Source organism: Borostomias antarcticus, assembly GCF_949987555.1.
Source record: "Borostomias antarcticus genome assembly, chromosome: 22".
Classification (NCBI taxonomy): domain Eukaryota; kingdom Metazoa; phylum Chordata; class Actinopteri; order Stomiiformes; family Stomiidae; genus Borostomias; species Borostomias antarcticus.
Window position 1 is genome coordinate 7299522 of NC_140255.1, and position 17200 is coordinate 7316721.

At 48.7% G+C, this 17200-nt stretch overlaps 2 protein-coding genes across 2 annotated transcripts in view; one reads left to right on the forward strand and one right to left on the reverse strand.

Moving 5' to 3' along the window:
- Positions 1-10728, forward strand: part of atp6v0cb (ATPase H+ transporting V0 subunit cb) — a 12100-nt gene extending 1372 nt beyond the window's left edge. Inside the window, exons 2-3 of the mRNA XM_084456279.1 lie at positions 8927-9110; positions 10291-10728. Of these exons, the coding sequence (XP_084312405.1) occupies positions 8927-9110; positions 10291-10495 (389 nt within the window). The 3' untranslated portion in view covers positions 10496-10728. The remainder of the gene's footprint in view (positions 1-8926; positions 9111-10290) is intronic.
- Positions 10729-12120: 1392 nt separating this feature from the next.
- nubp2 (nucleotide binding protein 2 (MinD homolog, E. coli)) lies at positions 12121-17145 on the reverse strand. The gene is made up of 7 exons (XM_084456408.1): positions 17083-17145; positions 16392-16510; positions 15864-16062; positions 14707-14861; positions 13709-13819; positions 13446-13515; positions 12121-12721 (listed from the first exon to the last, which is right to left on the reverse strand). The coding sequence occupies exons 1-7, from the start codon at positions 17096-17098 to the stop codon at positions 12582-12584; spliced, it is 810 nt and encodes a 269-aa protein (XP_084312534.1). The 5' UTR covers positions 17099-17145; the 3' UTR covers positions 12121-12581.
- Between the last annotated feature and the right edge of the window lie 55 nt (positions 17146-17200).

Sequence of the window (17200 nt, forward strand, 5' to 3'; positions counted from 1 at the left end):
TCGTTTTAGAATTGGTCCTCGATTGGCACATTTCACAGTTCTCAAAGAGAAATAAAAACCTCGACTTCCTCTTTCCCACTGCCTGTTACAGAATGACATTTCCACGTGAGATCACATGACAACCACATGATGGGATTTCTGATTCGGAATGTCCAAATGGCCTGTGATTCACTGAACTGCGCTTACAGTGGCATTTACAACCTCAGATCTAAAAGATTGATGGGCCACATGATAATCCATGTTTTACTATTTGCACCTCAGGGGCTAGTAATGTCTTGCCAGTAATGTCTTGCCTATGTTCATTAGGTCTTTCTCAATGTTTGTTAATACACACAATTTGCTAATAATTAAATGATTCAGATGATGGTGGTTGGATGTAGAGATATACACCAATACTCCCCTTTTCAGTGTCCCTGTGATGCACGGATACATTACATAGGCTACTACACAGGGGGTGGGTTATATCCAATAGACCCAAGTACCAAACGTTTCGGTGCAATAGCTCTGATTGAATTCCCCTGGCAGCGTGCATTCACAACTCTGAAGTAGCAAAGCCGGCTACATGGACCCGATGCGGCTGGTAATGTGTAATCGACATACGACTAATTGTCATGTTATAGAGGGCCTGACCTGTGGGGTGGTATTGAATCGTGGTGTCCACACAGCTGCGGGCCTGTGGGAGGGGCCTGTCTTCTGGGGAAGGGGGCTGTCTGTGGCTCGCAGCTTCACACTGGGGAGACAGCCGCAGCGATGGTCCGTAGCTGGCTAAGGGGTCACACTGGAATCAGGAAATTGGTTAAATCCTAGTGGTACTACCACCAGATGATATGAATGTGTAAAAAGGCCATTAAACCGTTACTGGTGCTGGCCTAGTACTAATCATTGTGTAAAACAAGGAGTTGGAAACATTGGTATTCTGTTGGATTTGGCAGATGCAATGGTTTCGCACTTAATATGGACGAATGGCATTCGGAGAGGAATTGTGAGCTATCCCACAAAAGAAGAAAGGTCCTATCCTGTAGCGCTCACACTTCTGACACCACACGTTGAGAGACAGGCGTTTGGACTTTAGTGAACGTTCCCGTCGAGACACCAGGCATGGCACCTTTTTCAGCTCAGTCTAAAATCAGCCCATCTTCCCTTGGCCTCAAGTGTGCGAGTCAGGGCAGCTAACGTAGCTAGAGGCTAACGTAGCTCCGTCCCATCCACTTCTTAAGGCTGAGCCACGCTGTGTAGCGCTGCTTAGCATAGGGCAGGGCAGCGAGGAGGGCCTTGTGGCTGCCTGTAGGAGGGATCTGCGAGGGTAGCAGTGACAGATGGAGAATTAGCCAGCCGGGGGGGCTGCCGGCAATACAGTTGCACACAGAAGGGGGGGGGGGGGGCGAGAGGGGGGGGGAGGAGAGAGGGGGTGGAGGGAGGTCGGGGGGATGCAGCTGATGATTCTGGCCCCGGAATTAAGCATCTTAATGTGGTTTCTACTGGAGACACTGACGGAAAACTACAGGCTGCCATCTTGTGATGTCACTCGCTGTACATCGCCGCCATGGAGATGAGACTGAAGGCCCTGAGGCTGAGGGGCGTGTAGGGAGCCTGGTCATCTCCTTTTATTAGGGGACATCAGATGTTTTTGCACAGATACTTGGGTATGGAATTGCCTGCATTCGTTAACTTCACCACGGTTGTTACGCAAAATAAGATGGTGGGTATAGTGTAGGCAGGGGTGAAAATTAACTTTTTGGCTCACGGTGAGTCACCTGCCAAGGGGACTGTAGATGAAAAAATCTACTGGTCAAGTATATATTTTTTCCAGATAGCCTTCGGAAATCTAGTCGCCAATTGGAAATTGTACCTGCATTTGCCCGTTGGTGGGTGTTAATTTTCAGCCCTGAGTGTAGGCTAGGTCTGGATTTAGGCTACAGCAGCCTATGTGGGTATAAAGGCAGGTTGGGACTGTAGGAGGCCAAACCTATTCAGGGAGTTCAGTGAAGTGAAGCATTAAAAGAAACGGGAGGTGTGTAAAAGCAGAACCTCTGACAAATGAGCCTCGCACTCTCTTAACCAATCAGTTCTTATGGTTCTGTTACACCCCAAGTTTCTAATTATGCATGCGTGTGGGACGTCACCCAGTGGCTGCGCAGTAAGACCATGTAATTTGCATACATGTGGAAACATGGTTACACCTGCCACTTCTCAACTCTGCACTCTATCTCTCCTCTACCTCTGTGCACAAACAAAAGCACTCTTCGGCATTTAAAAAATCACTTGGTGATATTCGCCCCCAAACCTCTCGTTGTTAATGGCCACCGTCTCATTGTATTGGCAGTCTCGGTGTCCTGGCCGGCTGCCCTCCCCAGCTCTGGACCTCAGCCTGGCCAGAGGGCTCTGACGAGCATGGGAGACGTGCCCCCCCCCCCCCCTCTTGTCTGCCCTGTGGGCAGCGGTGGATGAAGGCCGACCAGCACCAGACCTGCCCTCAGTACTCCACTCACTGAGCAGGGGTCGACCGAGCGGGTCTTTTCAGGGCCAATACCCATTATTAGTAATCAAGGAGACCAATAACCGATATACATTTGCAGTAAAAATGAAACATCTTGGTGTCAACGTTTTTGAATAATAAATTCAAACACAAAACTTTGCTGAAATGCCCTTTAGACTAGAGATGGAGGCGTTGCTGGTCAGATAGAGCTGTTTAGACTAGAGATGCATCCTGTGCTGGTCAGATAGAGCTGTTTAGACTAGAGATGGAGCCTGTGCTGGTCAGATAGAGCTGTTTAGACTAGAGATGGAGCCTGTGCTGGTCAGATAGAGCTGTTTAGACTAGAGATGGAGGCGTTGCTGGTCAGATAGAGCTGTTTAGACTAGAGATGCATCCTGTGCTGGTCAGATAGAGCTGTTTAGACTAGAGATGGAGCCTGTGCTGGTCAGATAGAGCTGTTTAGACTAGAGATGTAGCCTGTGCTGGTCAGACAGGGCTGTAAGAGGGACATGGCACGAGACCACAGAGTGGTGAACATAGTGGGCTGTATCAGAGCAAAAGAAGCACATTTTAAAATTCATTAAGTTTTATAGGCAATTGGATAATAACATACAGATAATCTTAAATATCGGCCGATAAGACAGACGATATATATATATTTTTATATCTGACGAGGGTAATCTATTTATTTATCTATTTATTTCTGTTTATGGATGAATATGCTAAACCGACTGTCAAGAACCACATCTGGTTTTATAGATACAACTACAGCGTAGATTGTATCAAGGCCCTCAAGTACGGGCCCTGGTACATTGGAATTCTTGTCCTCTTGTCCTTACAGTATCTTATTCTATCAGTGCTAATCAGTCCCTCATTCCAGTCCAGGGTACTCAGTTAGACATTTGAAGGTTCCCAAACTGGCAATTTCCTCTCCATAGTCTATCAGTATCATCCTCCTGTCCTGTCTCAGCCTGTAACAATATAAATACCTTTTTAATTTGACCTTGTTAGGATCTAGCCTGCCATTTCCGGTTAGAAGGATCCTGATGCAGATGTCCTCCTGGTCCCGGGGGGGGGGGGGGGGGGGGGGGGGTGTAAAGCACACGAGCGCGCGCGTGTGTGTGTTCTCTCTGGCCAGGCGAACTGCTGAGAGCCGTTCCGCTCGGTACGTCAGCGGCTTGTTCAGCGCCTGGGCACCGCAGTACGCGCAGCCCTGTGGCGTCGCTCAGTTAATGCGCAGTTTCCTCACTGTAGTATACTCCTACTGTGGCGCATCGGCAGAGTACAGATTTTGACCTTCCGGATGATTCCATAGGTTAGTAAAACTCTTTCCCTATAGGCCGCCTCCAGAGTCCGGCCCCGCCTCCTCTGTTTTGGTGTTGGGCCCAGACTGAGCGTCACCCTTGGATGTAGCCCCTCCTCCCCCCACCAACACTCGCCTTCCTCTCCTAAACGTTGCACGCCGGCTGGCATCCCGTAACATAATGAATATTCGGGGTGGAGAAATAAAAAATTAAAAAAAAAGGGGGAAATAATAAAAGCTCTTTACCTCTGCAGAGGATTAGGATTAAAGCACCATCTCCACGCAGTCACCACCAAGGCAGCGGAAGTCCTCAGACACACCAACCATTGGTCTAATCTCCAGAGAGATGCAGCCATCTGCCCCCCCCCCGCCCCCCCCCCCCCCCGGAGCTGCGCGGGCGGCCGTCGTGTCACCGTCATGCCTGGTCACTGAGGAGGAGGAGGGTGGGGCTGCTGTGGGTGTGAGGTCAGCGGTGGTGGATGGATGAATAGGAGGCTCTCCTCAGAGGACGGCTCCTTTGTACTTCCAAGATGGACGGTGTTTTTTTTTTTCTTCCAGGAGCCGACTGTATTTATAAAGACGCACGGAACCTTGCGGCCATTCAGAAAATGCATAGACCGTTTTCAGTTAGTAGCTTTTCGATTAGGCTAGTCGTTCAGTTTGATATTTAAGATCAGGCAGTGAACACAGTGGATGGATTTCTCTCTAATCGGCCTGTAATAGCTATTGAGTTCGAGTGTGGGCATGCTAAAGTCTTAGGCTGTGTGTCCACCAGTGAGTGTATATAACTGAACAGCGCCAAGCTTACAGCTGCTTAGAGCGTACTAGAGCTGCAGTTTAGAGCTGGCTAGGCTACTGACGTTTTACACCTACGTTAGCAACGAGTGTCGTGTTTTTGCTGACTAGATTAACTAGCTGAGTTAAGATGGCTAGCTAATGTTAGCTAGAGCTAATGTTTGCCGTCTGCGGTTTTGTGAAAAACCGACCGCCCTCGTCGTCATCAACATTATTTTACAGCCTGCACTCTAGACCAAAAAGTCACGGCGCTATAGTGCTAAAAAGCGCTTGGAACACAGCTCTCGTCTCTATAGCGTCCTAAAGCTCACTACTCATCGTAAACAACGAGAAAACAGAGCCAGCTTCTAAAATACATCTTGCCGGTGGTCCCTTATGCTTTAGATGCCTAGGTGTACAGCGGTCGGTGCACTAGCTTGTAATGGCACTTTTTCAGACATGCCTGAAGTGAGCCTCTTGTTAAATGTTCTGATCAGCCCAGTGGGTCCACAGGGTCAGACCACAGAGGGAGGCGCTGGGCTGTGTTATCGGGTCGAGGGCCAGCTGACATCGCCGGTGCCCAATTTGAGGCGCTGTCGTGCTCCAGACCCGAACCTCCGGGAGTGATTTAACCTTGTATTGGAGATGGCTTGTCGTGATGAAGAAGTGAATGTATCCATCGAGAGGGAGGGAGACAGACGGAGACGTCGGGGGGGCTATGGCAGGCAGCCATGGGCACATTTGAAGGATTGGCCCAGCCACGTCTTCCAGATCCATCCATCTGTCACGGAGCCTTGGAGACCGGCAGGCTCCGCCCTCTCCTGGCCCAGACCGGCAGGCTCCGCCCTCTCCTGGCCCAGGCCGGCAGGCTCCGCCCTCTCCTGGCCCAGACCGGCAAGCTCCGCCCTCTCCTGGCCCAGACCGGCAGGCTCCGCCCTCTCCTGGCCCAGGCCGGCAGGCTCCGCCCTCTTCAGGCCCATCTCGTGATGCAGCCCTCTTAACGTGTGTGTAGATGAGGAGGAAGGAAATGACTCCTCCTCAGGCTGTTTTCCCAGGACAAAAACAAACACTTTAATGAACTTTAACGAACATTTTAAGAAGCTTCTCCGCAAGCCGGAGGGGAAGGATGGTGTTGAAGCACTGGAGAAGTCAAAGAACGTGACTCTTACTGACCTTGCTGGCCCCTCCAGGTGTGAGTAGGCTCTGTGGAGCAGGTAGATGATGGCGTCGCCACGCTGATTCGGGCCAGGTATGCAAACTGCAGAGGGTCCATCGCAGTGGTGCGCATCGTGTTTTGCAACCTGCAATCGCCCTCTGTCCGAACAAGAAGAATAGTCTAGAGGGATGTGGGGGGGGGGTAGTAGAGAAGAATAGTCTAGAGGGATGTGGGGGGGGTAGTAGAGAAGAATAGTCTAGAGGGATGGGGGGGGGGTAGTAGAGAAGAATAGTCTAGAGGGATGTGGGGGGGGTAGTAGAGAAGAATAGTCTAGAGGGACGGGGGGGGGGTAGTAGAGAAGAATAGTCTAGAGGGATGTGGGGGGGGGTAGTAGAGAAGAATAGTCTAGAGGGACGTGGGGGGGTAGTAGAGAAGAATAGTCTAGAGGGATGGGGGGGGGGTAGTAGAGAAGAATAGTCTAGAGGGATGGGGGGGGGGTAGTAGAGAAGAATAGTCTAGAGGGACGGGGGGGGGGTAGTAGAGAAGAATAGTCTAGAGGGATGTGGGGGGGGTAGTAGAGAAGAATAGTCTAGAGGGACGGGGGGGGGGTAGTAGAGAAGAATAGTCTAGAGGGACGGGGGGGGGGTAGTAGAGAAGAATAGTCTAGAGGGATGGGGGGGGGGTAGTAGAGAAGAATAGTCTAGAGGGATGGGGGGGGGGTAGTAGAGAAGAATAGTCTAGAGGGACGGGGGGGGTAGTAGAGAAGAATAGTCTAGAGGGATGTGGGGGGGGGTAGTAGAGAAGAATAGTCTAGAGGGATGTGGGGGGGGGTAGTAGAGAAGAATAGTCTAGAGGGATGTGGGGGGGGGTAGTAGAGAAGAATAGTCTAGAGGGATGTGGGGGGGGTAGTAGAGAAGAATAGTCTAGAGGGATGTGGGGGGGGGGTAGTAGAGAAGAATAGTCTAGAGGGATGTGGGGGGGTAGTAGAGAAGAATAGTCTAGAGGGATGGGGGGGGGTAGTAGAGAAGAATAGTCTAGAGGGATGTGGGGGGGGTAGTAGAGAAGAATAGTCTAGAGGGACGGGGGGGGGGTAGTAGAGAAGAATAGTCTAGAGGGATGTGGGGGGGGGGGGGTAGTAGAGAAGAATAGTCTAGAGGGATGTGGGGGGGGGGGTAGTAGAGAAGAATAGTCTAGAGGGATGTGGGGGGGGGTAGTAGAGAAGAATAGTCTAGAAGGATGTGGGGGGGGTAGTAGAGAAGAATAGTCTAGAGGGACGGGGGGGGGGGTAGTAGAGAAGAATAGTCTAGAGGGATGCTGTGCGCTCTCTCTGGTCAGACCCTTCTCAGAGCTGTCAGGCTCACTGCTACCACCTCGGGATAGAGGGGACACACACACACACACGGCTGACACGGGGGAAATCTCGTCACCTACCTCTGATTCACGATTCTGCGCTGGTCACAGGGACAGTTTTATTTTCCTGTCTGACTGCCGGTTACCAAGGGGGACACGTTTTATTCACCAATCGGATGCTCCATTGCTGGAGAAAATACGACCTTTCCCAGCCCACCAATGGGCTTCGCCGTTTTTACGAGGTGCACTGCTGGTTCACGCAGCTTTTTCCTTTTTCTTTTTTTGCCCTTGTTTTAGAGATTCACATCCATCCCTCCCTACTCAAACCTCATCCTTTAAACGTCCCTCCCTACTCAAACCTCATCCTTTAAACGTCCCTCCCTACTCAAACCTCATCCTTTAAACGTCCCTCCCTACTCAAACCTCATCCTTTAAATGGGATGGTATGTTTAGATGTGGGGTCGTAGTGTTTAGATGCAGGGTTGTAGTGTTTAGATGTGGGGTCGTAGTGTTTAGATGCAGGGTCGTAGTGTTTAGATGCGGGGTCGTAGTGTTTAGATGTGGGGTCGTAGTGTTTAGATGCAGGGTTGTAGTGTTTAGATGCAGGGTTGTAGTGTTTAGATGTGGGGTCGTAGTGTTTAGATGCAGGGTCGTAGTGTTTAGATGCAGGGTTGTAGTGTTTAGATGTGGGGTCGTAGTGTTTAGATGCAGGGTTGTAGTGTTTAGATGCGGGGTCGTAGTGTTTAGATGTGGGGTTGTAGTGTTTAGATGTGGGGTCGTAGTGTTTAGATGCGGGGTCGTAGTGTTTAGATGTGGGGTCGTAGTGTTTAGATGTGGGGTTGTAGTGTTTAGATGCAGGGTCGTAGTGTTTAGATGTGGGGTTGTAGTGTAATTCCCCCCCACATCCTCGGCCAGCCTCCTGCAGACTTGGTTCTCTCCGTGTGACGTCTCTGGCAGCATTAGCCCTCCCTCCCGCACAACTCGCTGACTGGGCACTGCTGCTCTCTGTATTACATTAGCCATGACGACGGTGGCAGCAGCAAGCGTAGCCATTGTTACGCTGTGTGTGTGTGTGGCGCTGCTGTACTAGCTAACGCTAAGAGCTAACCTCACCTTGAGCTGCTGCTGGGGGGGGGTTAGCTATTAGCATTAGCCAGTACTCTTGAGAGGGCTGATCTGTTGTAGTAGCTAATGCTAACAGCTAACCCCATTTTCTGCTGTACTAGCTAATGCTAATGGCTAACCCCCTTTTCTGCTGTACTAGCTAATGCTAACAGCTAACCCCCATTTCTGTTGTACTAGCTAATGCTAACAGCTTACCCCCTCCCTTAGCTCCCTCTGCCACTGCCTCTGTCTCAGGAGGATATCTACTGCCTCCTGTCGTGTGCGTCACAAGCTTCCTGTGTGCAGAGCCTGATGACTCTGTTCTGGTCTGGGAGGAGGGGGGAGTGATTTAGAACACTGCAGCCCTAGCAGTCAAGTCAGTCTGAGACAGAAACACACTGCCTTATTGAAATGGGGAGGGAAAGGGTTAAAATCGACTCAGTCTCTGTGAACCAGCCCTGGACTGTGACTGGGGGGCTGGGGGGGGTTGTCACCAGAGGCCACATGATCAGGTGTTCTACTTGAAAGGTTTTGGTGGTGACGAATGATAATGACGGGCGGACTGTCTCCCAGCTCCTGCAGACGGAAGCCATTTTGTGCTGGTTTAAAGGAACACAAACTGATTAAATGACACACCCCGGTTTTCAGTTCCTCTCCAGTCGCCTAACTCTACTGTATCTGAAGTGTATTCACATGCATACTAATGTGCTCTCTCCCCCCCCTCCCTCCCCCCTTTCTCCCCCTCCCCCCCACACACACACAGCCTTGGGGGCAGCCTACGGCACTGCTAAGAGTGGGACAGGCATCGCCGCCATGTCAGTGATGAGGCCAGAGCTCATCATGAAGTCCATCATCCCCGTGGTCATGGCGGGTATCATAGCCATCTACGGCCTGGTGGTAGCGGTGCTGATTGCCAACAACATCTCTGAGAAGGTCAGCCTCTACAAGTGAGTCCTGAGTGCCCTCGCAGACGCTTTGATACAGTGTGTATCCAGCCTTTCCAGATGCTCACTGCACAACTGTATACTTGAATGTTATTTAATTGCATTGCCGATATAAAGGACACAGTCTCCTCACAGTTGTAGAGGAGGATCAGAGTGATGGAATTGACAGACCGTTAGAGCAGCCATTCTCAGCTAGTGGTCCGCGGCCCACCGGTGGTCCACAGAGCGCCATCTAGTGGGCCGCGGAGGCAGTGCTAGCCTACTGCCAAATGGTTAGGAAAAAATCGAATAAAGTTTGGTAATTGACACAGCTAGTTAATTTCATATCTAAATGTACTCAAGAACTTGCATAAATAAATAAAAAGTTAAAATGCATAATTGCAATGACCAGTTACATTTAAATATCACCGTGCCAATCACATCCAAATGTGTTCAGCTAACGTAGCTTGCTTGACGGACCATTAGTTTTTTTTCCTCATATTTGGGAATGTGGTCCTCAGAATTGTTTTAGCAATCAAAATTGGTGCGTTTACAAAAGTTTGAGAACCACTGTGCTAGACTACGGATAGTAAATGGCCTGTTTGGGAACCTTTAAATGTCAAGCTAGGCTGCATACCTAGGACTGGAATGAGGAAGTGATTAGGGCTGAGAAGTTACTGTAAGGACAGTCATGCCTTCGTTTACATGGACAGTTTAATACCCTTTTAATTCGGTATGAAAACCCAATCCTATAAAAAGTGATCATGTAAACACCTAAATAGGAATGAATCGGGGGGGTAGTTCACTGTGTGTGTGTGTGTGTGTGTGTGTGTGTGTGTGTGTGTGTGTGTGTGTGTGTGTGTGTGTGTGTGTGTGTGTGTGTGTGTGTGTGTGTGTGTGTGTGTGTGGAACGAACGCGGCTAATCGGCTATGGAGTCTGTAGACCTCGAAAAACCAGCGTCTCAAAAAATGCAATTCATTAAGGTCATTTCGTCTAATCGGCATTTGCGTGCTTCCGTTAAAGCTTTCGCTCTGCATTGGATAATGCTGCTGTCTTTTATTGATTAGGCCTGTTTAGTAATCTCTCTCTCCTCCCCCGCCCCATCTCTCTTTCTCTCTACACCCCCTCCCCTCTCTCTCTCCCTCTCTGTCTCTCTCTGTCTGCCCCCTTTTCTATCTCCCCCCCCCCCTAACCCTGCTGTAGGAGTTTCCTCCACCTGGGTGCGGGTCTGAGTGTGGGTCTCAGCGGGCTGGCAGCGGGCTTCGCCATCGGCATCGTGGGGGACGCCGGTGTGCGCGGCACAGCCCAGCAGCCCCGACTCTTCGTGGGCATGATCCTCATCCTGATCTTCGCCGAGGTCCTGGGGCTCTACGGGCTCATCGTAGCCCTCATCCTGTCCACGAAATAAACACCCTCCCTCCCTCTCTCTCTCTCTCTCCACTCCAAAAATCTCTTGTCTTTCATGTTGCTGCTGGAGAAAAAAAAAAAAAAGTGCAAAACGGGGGGGAGAGAAAAAAGTGTAAAATTTCTGACACACAAAAAAAAGATGAAAGAAAAAAAAACTTGACGAATGTGGATACAAATAATTATATGATTAAAAATTGCTCCGTAAATATGGTCTTATCTCTACAATGTGTACAGTTGTCCCGATTTGATAGTCAACTTCTTGTAAATGCGCAATGTAGTGATTTGTCTGTCCTGTGTGTGTGTTATAAAGAAACAGTTGTATGATGACTTTCTCTTCCCTAATCTGGCTCAAGCCTTCTGGCCAGCCAAGTCTTGGCTGGTTGGTCCTGGTCTTTAGAGAGAGCTGACCAAGGTCTCTGATTGGTCCTGGTCTTTAGAGAGAGCTGACCAAGGTCTCTGATTGGTCCTGGTCTTTAGAGAGAGCTGACCAAAGGCCACTGCTTTTTTTTCTCCTCCATTGAATCTGGGAGTTTACATGAGTTCTGCATTGATGTTGAGGATCTATTTGTAAAGAAAAAAAATGATGTATGGACTAGCTTTGTTTTTTTCTGTTGTCCACTGATTTTATTTATAAGGAATTGTTCATGAAACTTGTTTAAATGGAGCAAACGTCTTTAATTCCCCATGATATATATATATATACACAGACATACATATAAATATCTATATATAGATAGATTTACTGCACTGTGGGTTTAATTGTGATAAGTGGTTGGAATTCCTCTGGATGTAATACTTGGTTTAAAAATTAAGATTGCCTTTAGTGTGTGGCAGGTGGAGTGGGAGTTTTGTGTGTAACTGTGTATTTTAGATCATTACGCAAACATTCTCGAAACACTTCAATGTTTTTCCTGTAGTTCCGCTGTTTGGTTCATTAAAGGTGTGTGTGCCCAGTGTTGGGTCTCACAAGTGTAATTTCCAAAACTCATCTCTTCCAACTTATTCATGCCCCTGTCCCCCTACCCTTCATCCATACATGTACTCATTCTCTCTACATGGCACCCATTAAACCTGCATGGAGTTCAATGTTTTTTTCCGGTCTTGGGTTAAAAATACATGGCTAATCAGGTGGTTTTCAGAAGATTCAATCCGGGTTCAAATGAGCTTGTGGTCTCTGTACAGTAAGATCATGTTCTAATGTAGCTGAAGATCTCTTTCTAGTGTTGAGCTCTGCTGTAGCATTAGCAACACATGCAGTTTGGATTTGTTTGCATCAAATTTCTGCTAAGAGTTTGATCACAGGGTCGTTTTGATCTGGAGAAAGTGCTCTGAAGAGCTGTCACATTTATCAACAAGTACTAATCTAAAGCCTGCATCGCCACTCGTATTCAAGTTAGTTTGCTGTAGTGTTGAGATGAATGTGTTACATCAATTAAAGGATATTCTCACTTAGATTTGACTTTTCAAGACAAGACTTTTATCCCACTGTGTTCTGAAGTTAACTACTGCATTACAAACAATCCCCTGTAATTAAAATCAAAGGTTGGCCATGGATCATTGAGTTGACAAAACATTTATTATAAATTACAAAAAAAAAAAGACAACCCACTAATAAGTGGTCATAAATGAAAATAAACACAAATTAAAACGTCAGTCCTGCTTGGTGGAACTTCACACAACGGTCAAAACCACCATATCTGTTAGAAAGATATCTGCACCATACCTCCACAGCCCTGGAGGAAGTCACACAGGCTTCGTCACAACAAATATCAGCTTTGATTAATTACATTTTTTGTGTTCAGAACCACAGAGCAATCAGATCGTGCCTGTGTGACCGTAGAAGGTGACACTTATCATCCGAGTCTGTTCAGGTATTTTCATGTGTCCCTTCATACATGCCCTGTTAAGGGCTGCTGCATGCTAATGTGTATATAAAACTGAATTGTATGCATTTTTGTTAATTCATTTTTGGCTTTGAATACTGAACCTGCAAGGTAACAATGAATTGTGAGGTTGTAGATGACAAACGCAATGCCTACAAATATTACTGCCATTTGAATCCCAAATGGACCATATCCACAGGGTGTTCAGGTGCTCTGCAGGCTGGCCATCAGGCTCTGTGCTATGCTGTTGATTGCACTGAAGGTGGCGCTGTCTGGAAAAGCCTGGATGAAGTCTTTGCCTTCCTCCATACTGCTGGTGAGAAGAGGGTCCAGAGGCACAGCACCTGGAATGGAAGAATATATATATAAATACATATACATTTTTAGTTTTGAGAATGGATGGGTAAAGCAATCTGCTACATTACATTAGTCATTTATCCAAAGCAACTTGCAATTATTGCATTTAACGTAGGAAAAGCCAATGTACTACTACTCGCCAGAACTCACAAGAGCATCAAGAGCATAATCACACCACACACGTAGTTACCACTGACCTACTTCTGATACTCACGACAAGTCTCATCTCATTGGCCAGCACCTCCAAAGATCCAGCACTCACTAGCAGACTGGATACTATAGTCTCTGTAGACTAGTAGGTATACAGTTCCTCCCACAACCAGCTGTTCGAGGACAGCGCAGTGTGTGCCTCGCTCCTCATTGCCGAGGGCATTTTACATTAGCTGCTTCATTGGTTACTGATCGGCTGCGACTCTTCATAGCCGATGAAGGTCGGGTGGTAAAGGTTAAAGATCTTGTGTAGCTTGGCCGTGTGGCATTGATGGACTTCCATGTATCATCTCTTACCCAGAAATGTCACAAGCTGAAATCCAGACCGACCATTTTATCTGTGCTGCTCTGACGTAAAATGCCTGCTGAGTGATGACCAGCGGGGGGGTTTCAGATGGCGGCTACAGACAGATGGGATATAGCGACACCTAGTGGTGGTGAATGGAAACAACATGCGTTTTTTTCAAAGAAAAGTTGAGAGTAATTAAACTAAGCCCTCACCTAAATATACTGATCCAGTCAGCTTGGCCAGCTCCTCTCCTCCACCTTTGGAGAATATATTACTGCACTCCTGGAAGCAAAAGTACCACATTAGATGTGTCATACATGACCAGAAAGATTAGAACTGAATGTGTGTGTACGTGCATGCGCGCGTGTGTGTATGCATGCGTGTGTGTGTTACATTACATTACAGTCATTTAGCAGACGCGTATCCAAAGCGACTAACAATAATTGCATTTAACGTATATGTTTGTAACACTCACTGAACAATACGGACACACAAATCCGCTCATGTTTTCCACGATGCCCAGGATGCGTAGGCCCGTCTTCTTACAGAAGGTGATCTCCCTCCTGACATCACCGGTCGACACCGCCTGCACGCGCACACGCACACGCACACACACACAGTATCGCTACAGATGGGCTAGGTGTGACATTCGTTTAAACAGATCTTACTCTTGTCTCAGATGTGTCGAACGTTCAGTATTTCTACCCCCAGCTGCAGCGAAGGCTTGAAGACTTAATCTGATTGGTTGGTGATATTCAACCCGATTTGAACAGAACAAATATTTCACCTCCACAACTATATTTCTTCCCATCTAGAGTTACATTTCCATCCAACAAGGGCAGAGCTCTGTTCCTCCGCTCTAAAAAGCCCAAAGTACAGGGCAGCAAGTCGCGTTCTAGACGAGGGGAAAGGACTTGAGGTGTCCCGGTACGCGAGATTCCCGGTTCGTGTTCTGTGTGCTACTGAGCTTTACCGTACTTGGTTCAAATCAAATCAAAATGTATTTATAGAGCACGTTTAAAACGACAGCAGTCGACCAAAGTGCCGTACAAAGGTGGGTCCTAGATAAAAACATTTCTCAACAAAACAAGGAAATTGAAATTGAGAGTTTAACATGTTTTTTGAATGATTTTTCAAGGTGCCCATCCACATCCATTGTATGACCAAAACGGTGGTAGAGCAATTATCAGACTTTCTCAAAAGTGCTAGTTTTGTCAACTTTTTGATCTGAACCATTGTATAGGTTCATAAGTAACCTTAAAACAGGGCTAAACATGATTTTCCCCTTTACTACTCCTTTAATGCTCTGGCTGGGGTGTGGTGATGCAGGGGCTCGGAGAGGTACAGAGAGGCCAGGCCGTTTAGGCCTTTAAAAACACCAGTATTCTATTTTTTCTATTACTGTGTGCTCAATGACTCATTACCGCCATACGTCTAGTCGTCTACCACCACCACCACCACTTAATCCAGCACCTGTGGTGTTGTGACCAGAATCGCCCCGTCCACTTTCTGCTTCTTCAGGTTCTCCAGGACGGATATGTGCTCGTCGGACGTCCCAGGGGGCGTGTCCACCAGGAGGAAATCCAGTTCGCCCCACGCCACATCCGTCACAAACTGACCAATCAGAGCTGGGATAGGATCATAACGTCAGGAGAGAGAGAGAGTATATTAATGGCCTCAGCATGTGATCCTGATTATCAATCGGAGGGATATTCCCTACAGCCATATGGCTTTTACATATCTGTGCACTTTAGATCTGCCCAGACCACAAGAGCACACAGATTAAAAACTTAAGTTCACGAAAAGGCTTTCAACAGAGGATCGCCACTGAATATACCTGGACTTGGAGCGGGTTTAACCCTGTGTGTGACCGGGGTTCCAGGTAATAACCTGGACGGCTCCGGTCAGAACCACGGGCCTACCTGTCTTCTTGGGCCCCCACCTGACCAGACACGGGCCTACCTGTCTTCTTGGGCCCCCACCTGACCAGAACCACGGGCCTACCTGTCTTCTTGGGCCCCCACCTGACCAGAACCACAGGCCTACCTGTCTACTTGGGCCCCCACCTGACCAGAACCACAGGCCTACCTGTCTACTTAGGCCCCCACCTGACCAGACACGGGCCTACCTGTCTTCTTGGGCCCCCACCTGACCAGACACGGGCCTACCTGTCTTCTTGGGCCCCCACCTGACCAGAACCACGGGCCTACCTGTCTTCTTGGGCCCCCACCTGACCAGAACCACGGGCCTACCTGTCTTCTAGGGTCCCCACCTGACCAGAACCACGGGCCTACCTGTCTTCTTGGGCCCCCACCTGACCAGAACCACAGGCCTACCTGTCTACTTGGGCCCCCACCTGACCAGAACCACAGGCCTACCTGTCTACTTGGGCCCCCACCTGACCAGAACCACAGGCCTACCTGTCTACTTGGGCCCCCACCTGACCAGAACCACGGGCCTACCTGTCTTCTTGGGCCCCCACCTGACCAGAACCACGGGCCTACCTGTCTTCTTGGGCCCCCACCTGACCAGAACCACAGGCCTACCTGTCTACTTGGGCCCCCACCTGACCAGAACCACGGGCCTACCTGTCTTCTTGGGCCCCCACCTGACCAGAACCACGGGCCTACCTGTCTTCTTGGGCCCCCTCCATATCACAGCGTCGTCCGGGTCCTCCAGCATGAACCCGATGGACATGAGCGCCAGGCTCTTCTGGGCGTCGGTGTAGACGGGGACCCAGCCGCTGTCGCACTGGTGCACCTCCGGACGGCCCACGCACAACATCCGGGGGATGCTGGGCCCACACAGGTCCACGTCCAGGATCCCTACCTGGAGGACGGGGGGGGGGGAGATGTTAGGATCCATAGAGAGAAGGGTCACGAGACGTGTAACCCACTGTCACCCGCCAGCCATGGGACGCTGAGGCAGGGAATCCACTGTCATTAATGACAGCGGCTCCACCGTAGATGTTGTGTTCGAGAATCGCAGAGAGTTCATTTCTTGATTGCTGATGGTAGAATGTCAACGGCTGTGCTGTAATGCAGAACTCACTGTTCATTTGGTCCTCTCTCTCTCTCTCCCTCACTCTCTCTCTCTCTCTCACACACACACACACACACACCTCAGTGGATACAACCCGACAGGCTGTGTCGCCTCACCTTCTTGCCGGCATGTCTCAGCGCCAGGGCGAGCTCTGTAGTGATGGTGCTCTTGCCAACCCCTCCTTTACCTGACAGAACCAGAACCACATTCTGGACCTGGGCCAGGTTCCCAGCCTCTGGGGGTCAAGAAGGTCAAACCAGTCAGTATATTGAACACGCGCAGCTGCCAGTGTGGACATATGGTATTACAGAAAGGCTGAATATCAACAGCCCAATTCAACAGTGTTGGAGATAGACTATGGAACTATATGCTGTATTGCAGAATAGGTTCAGAGACTTGAACTCTTCTTCCTTTCTCCCTTCCCGTTGAAACGAGGTGAAAATATGAAGTCCAAGAAGAGACGTGTTTTATCAGAAGTGCAAGCGTCCATTCAATGTAAATTAGACCAGGTCAGCATGACTTGCATAACGTTCACACAGCGTCTCATCGACACATACTGTAAGTGAGGTGAGGTGAACAGAAACACATTATTCTATATTACAGACAGGAGACATCTAAGCGTTCATAGACATCAAGTGTCCTGACTGCATTTTATAGCTAAGCCGTGAACTCATTGTGTCAGCCGCTTACGAGTTCAATACTATCACAAACCATTCTATTTTATTATTATATTTATATTTTAGCTAAGAATGAGTTCTCTTATGTATTGACTACGGAGCTACCAATACTGACAAACAGAATACACACCGTTGTTTTGTTCCATTTCTTTTCCTCGGTCTACCTCTCCTCTCTCATGCGGTTGACAACTTACTTCCGTACACTTCTGACCCTCATACCACGTGATCTACATATATCCAATAGAAAA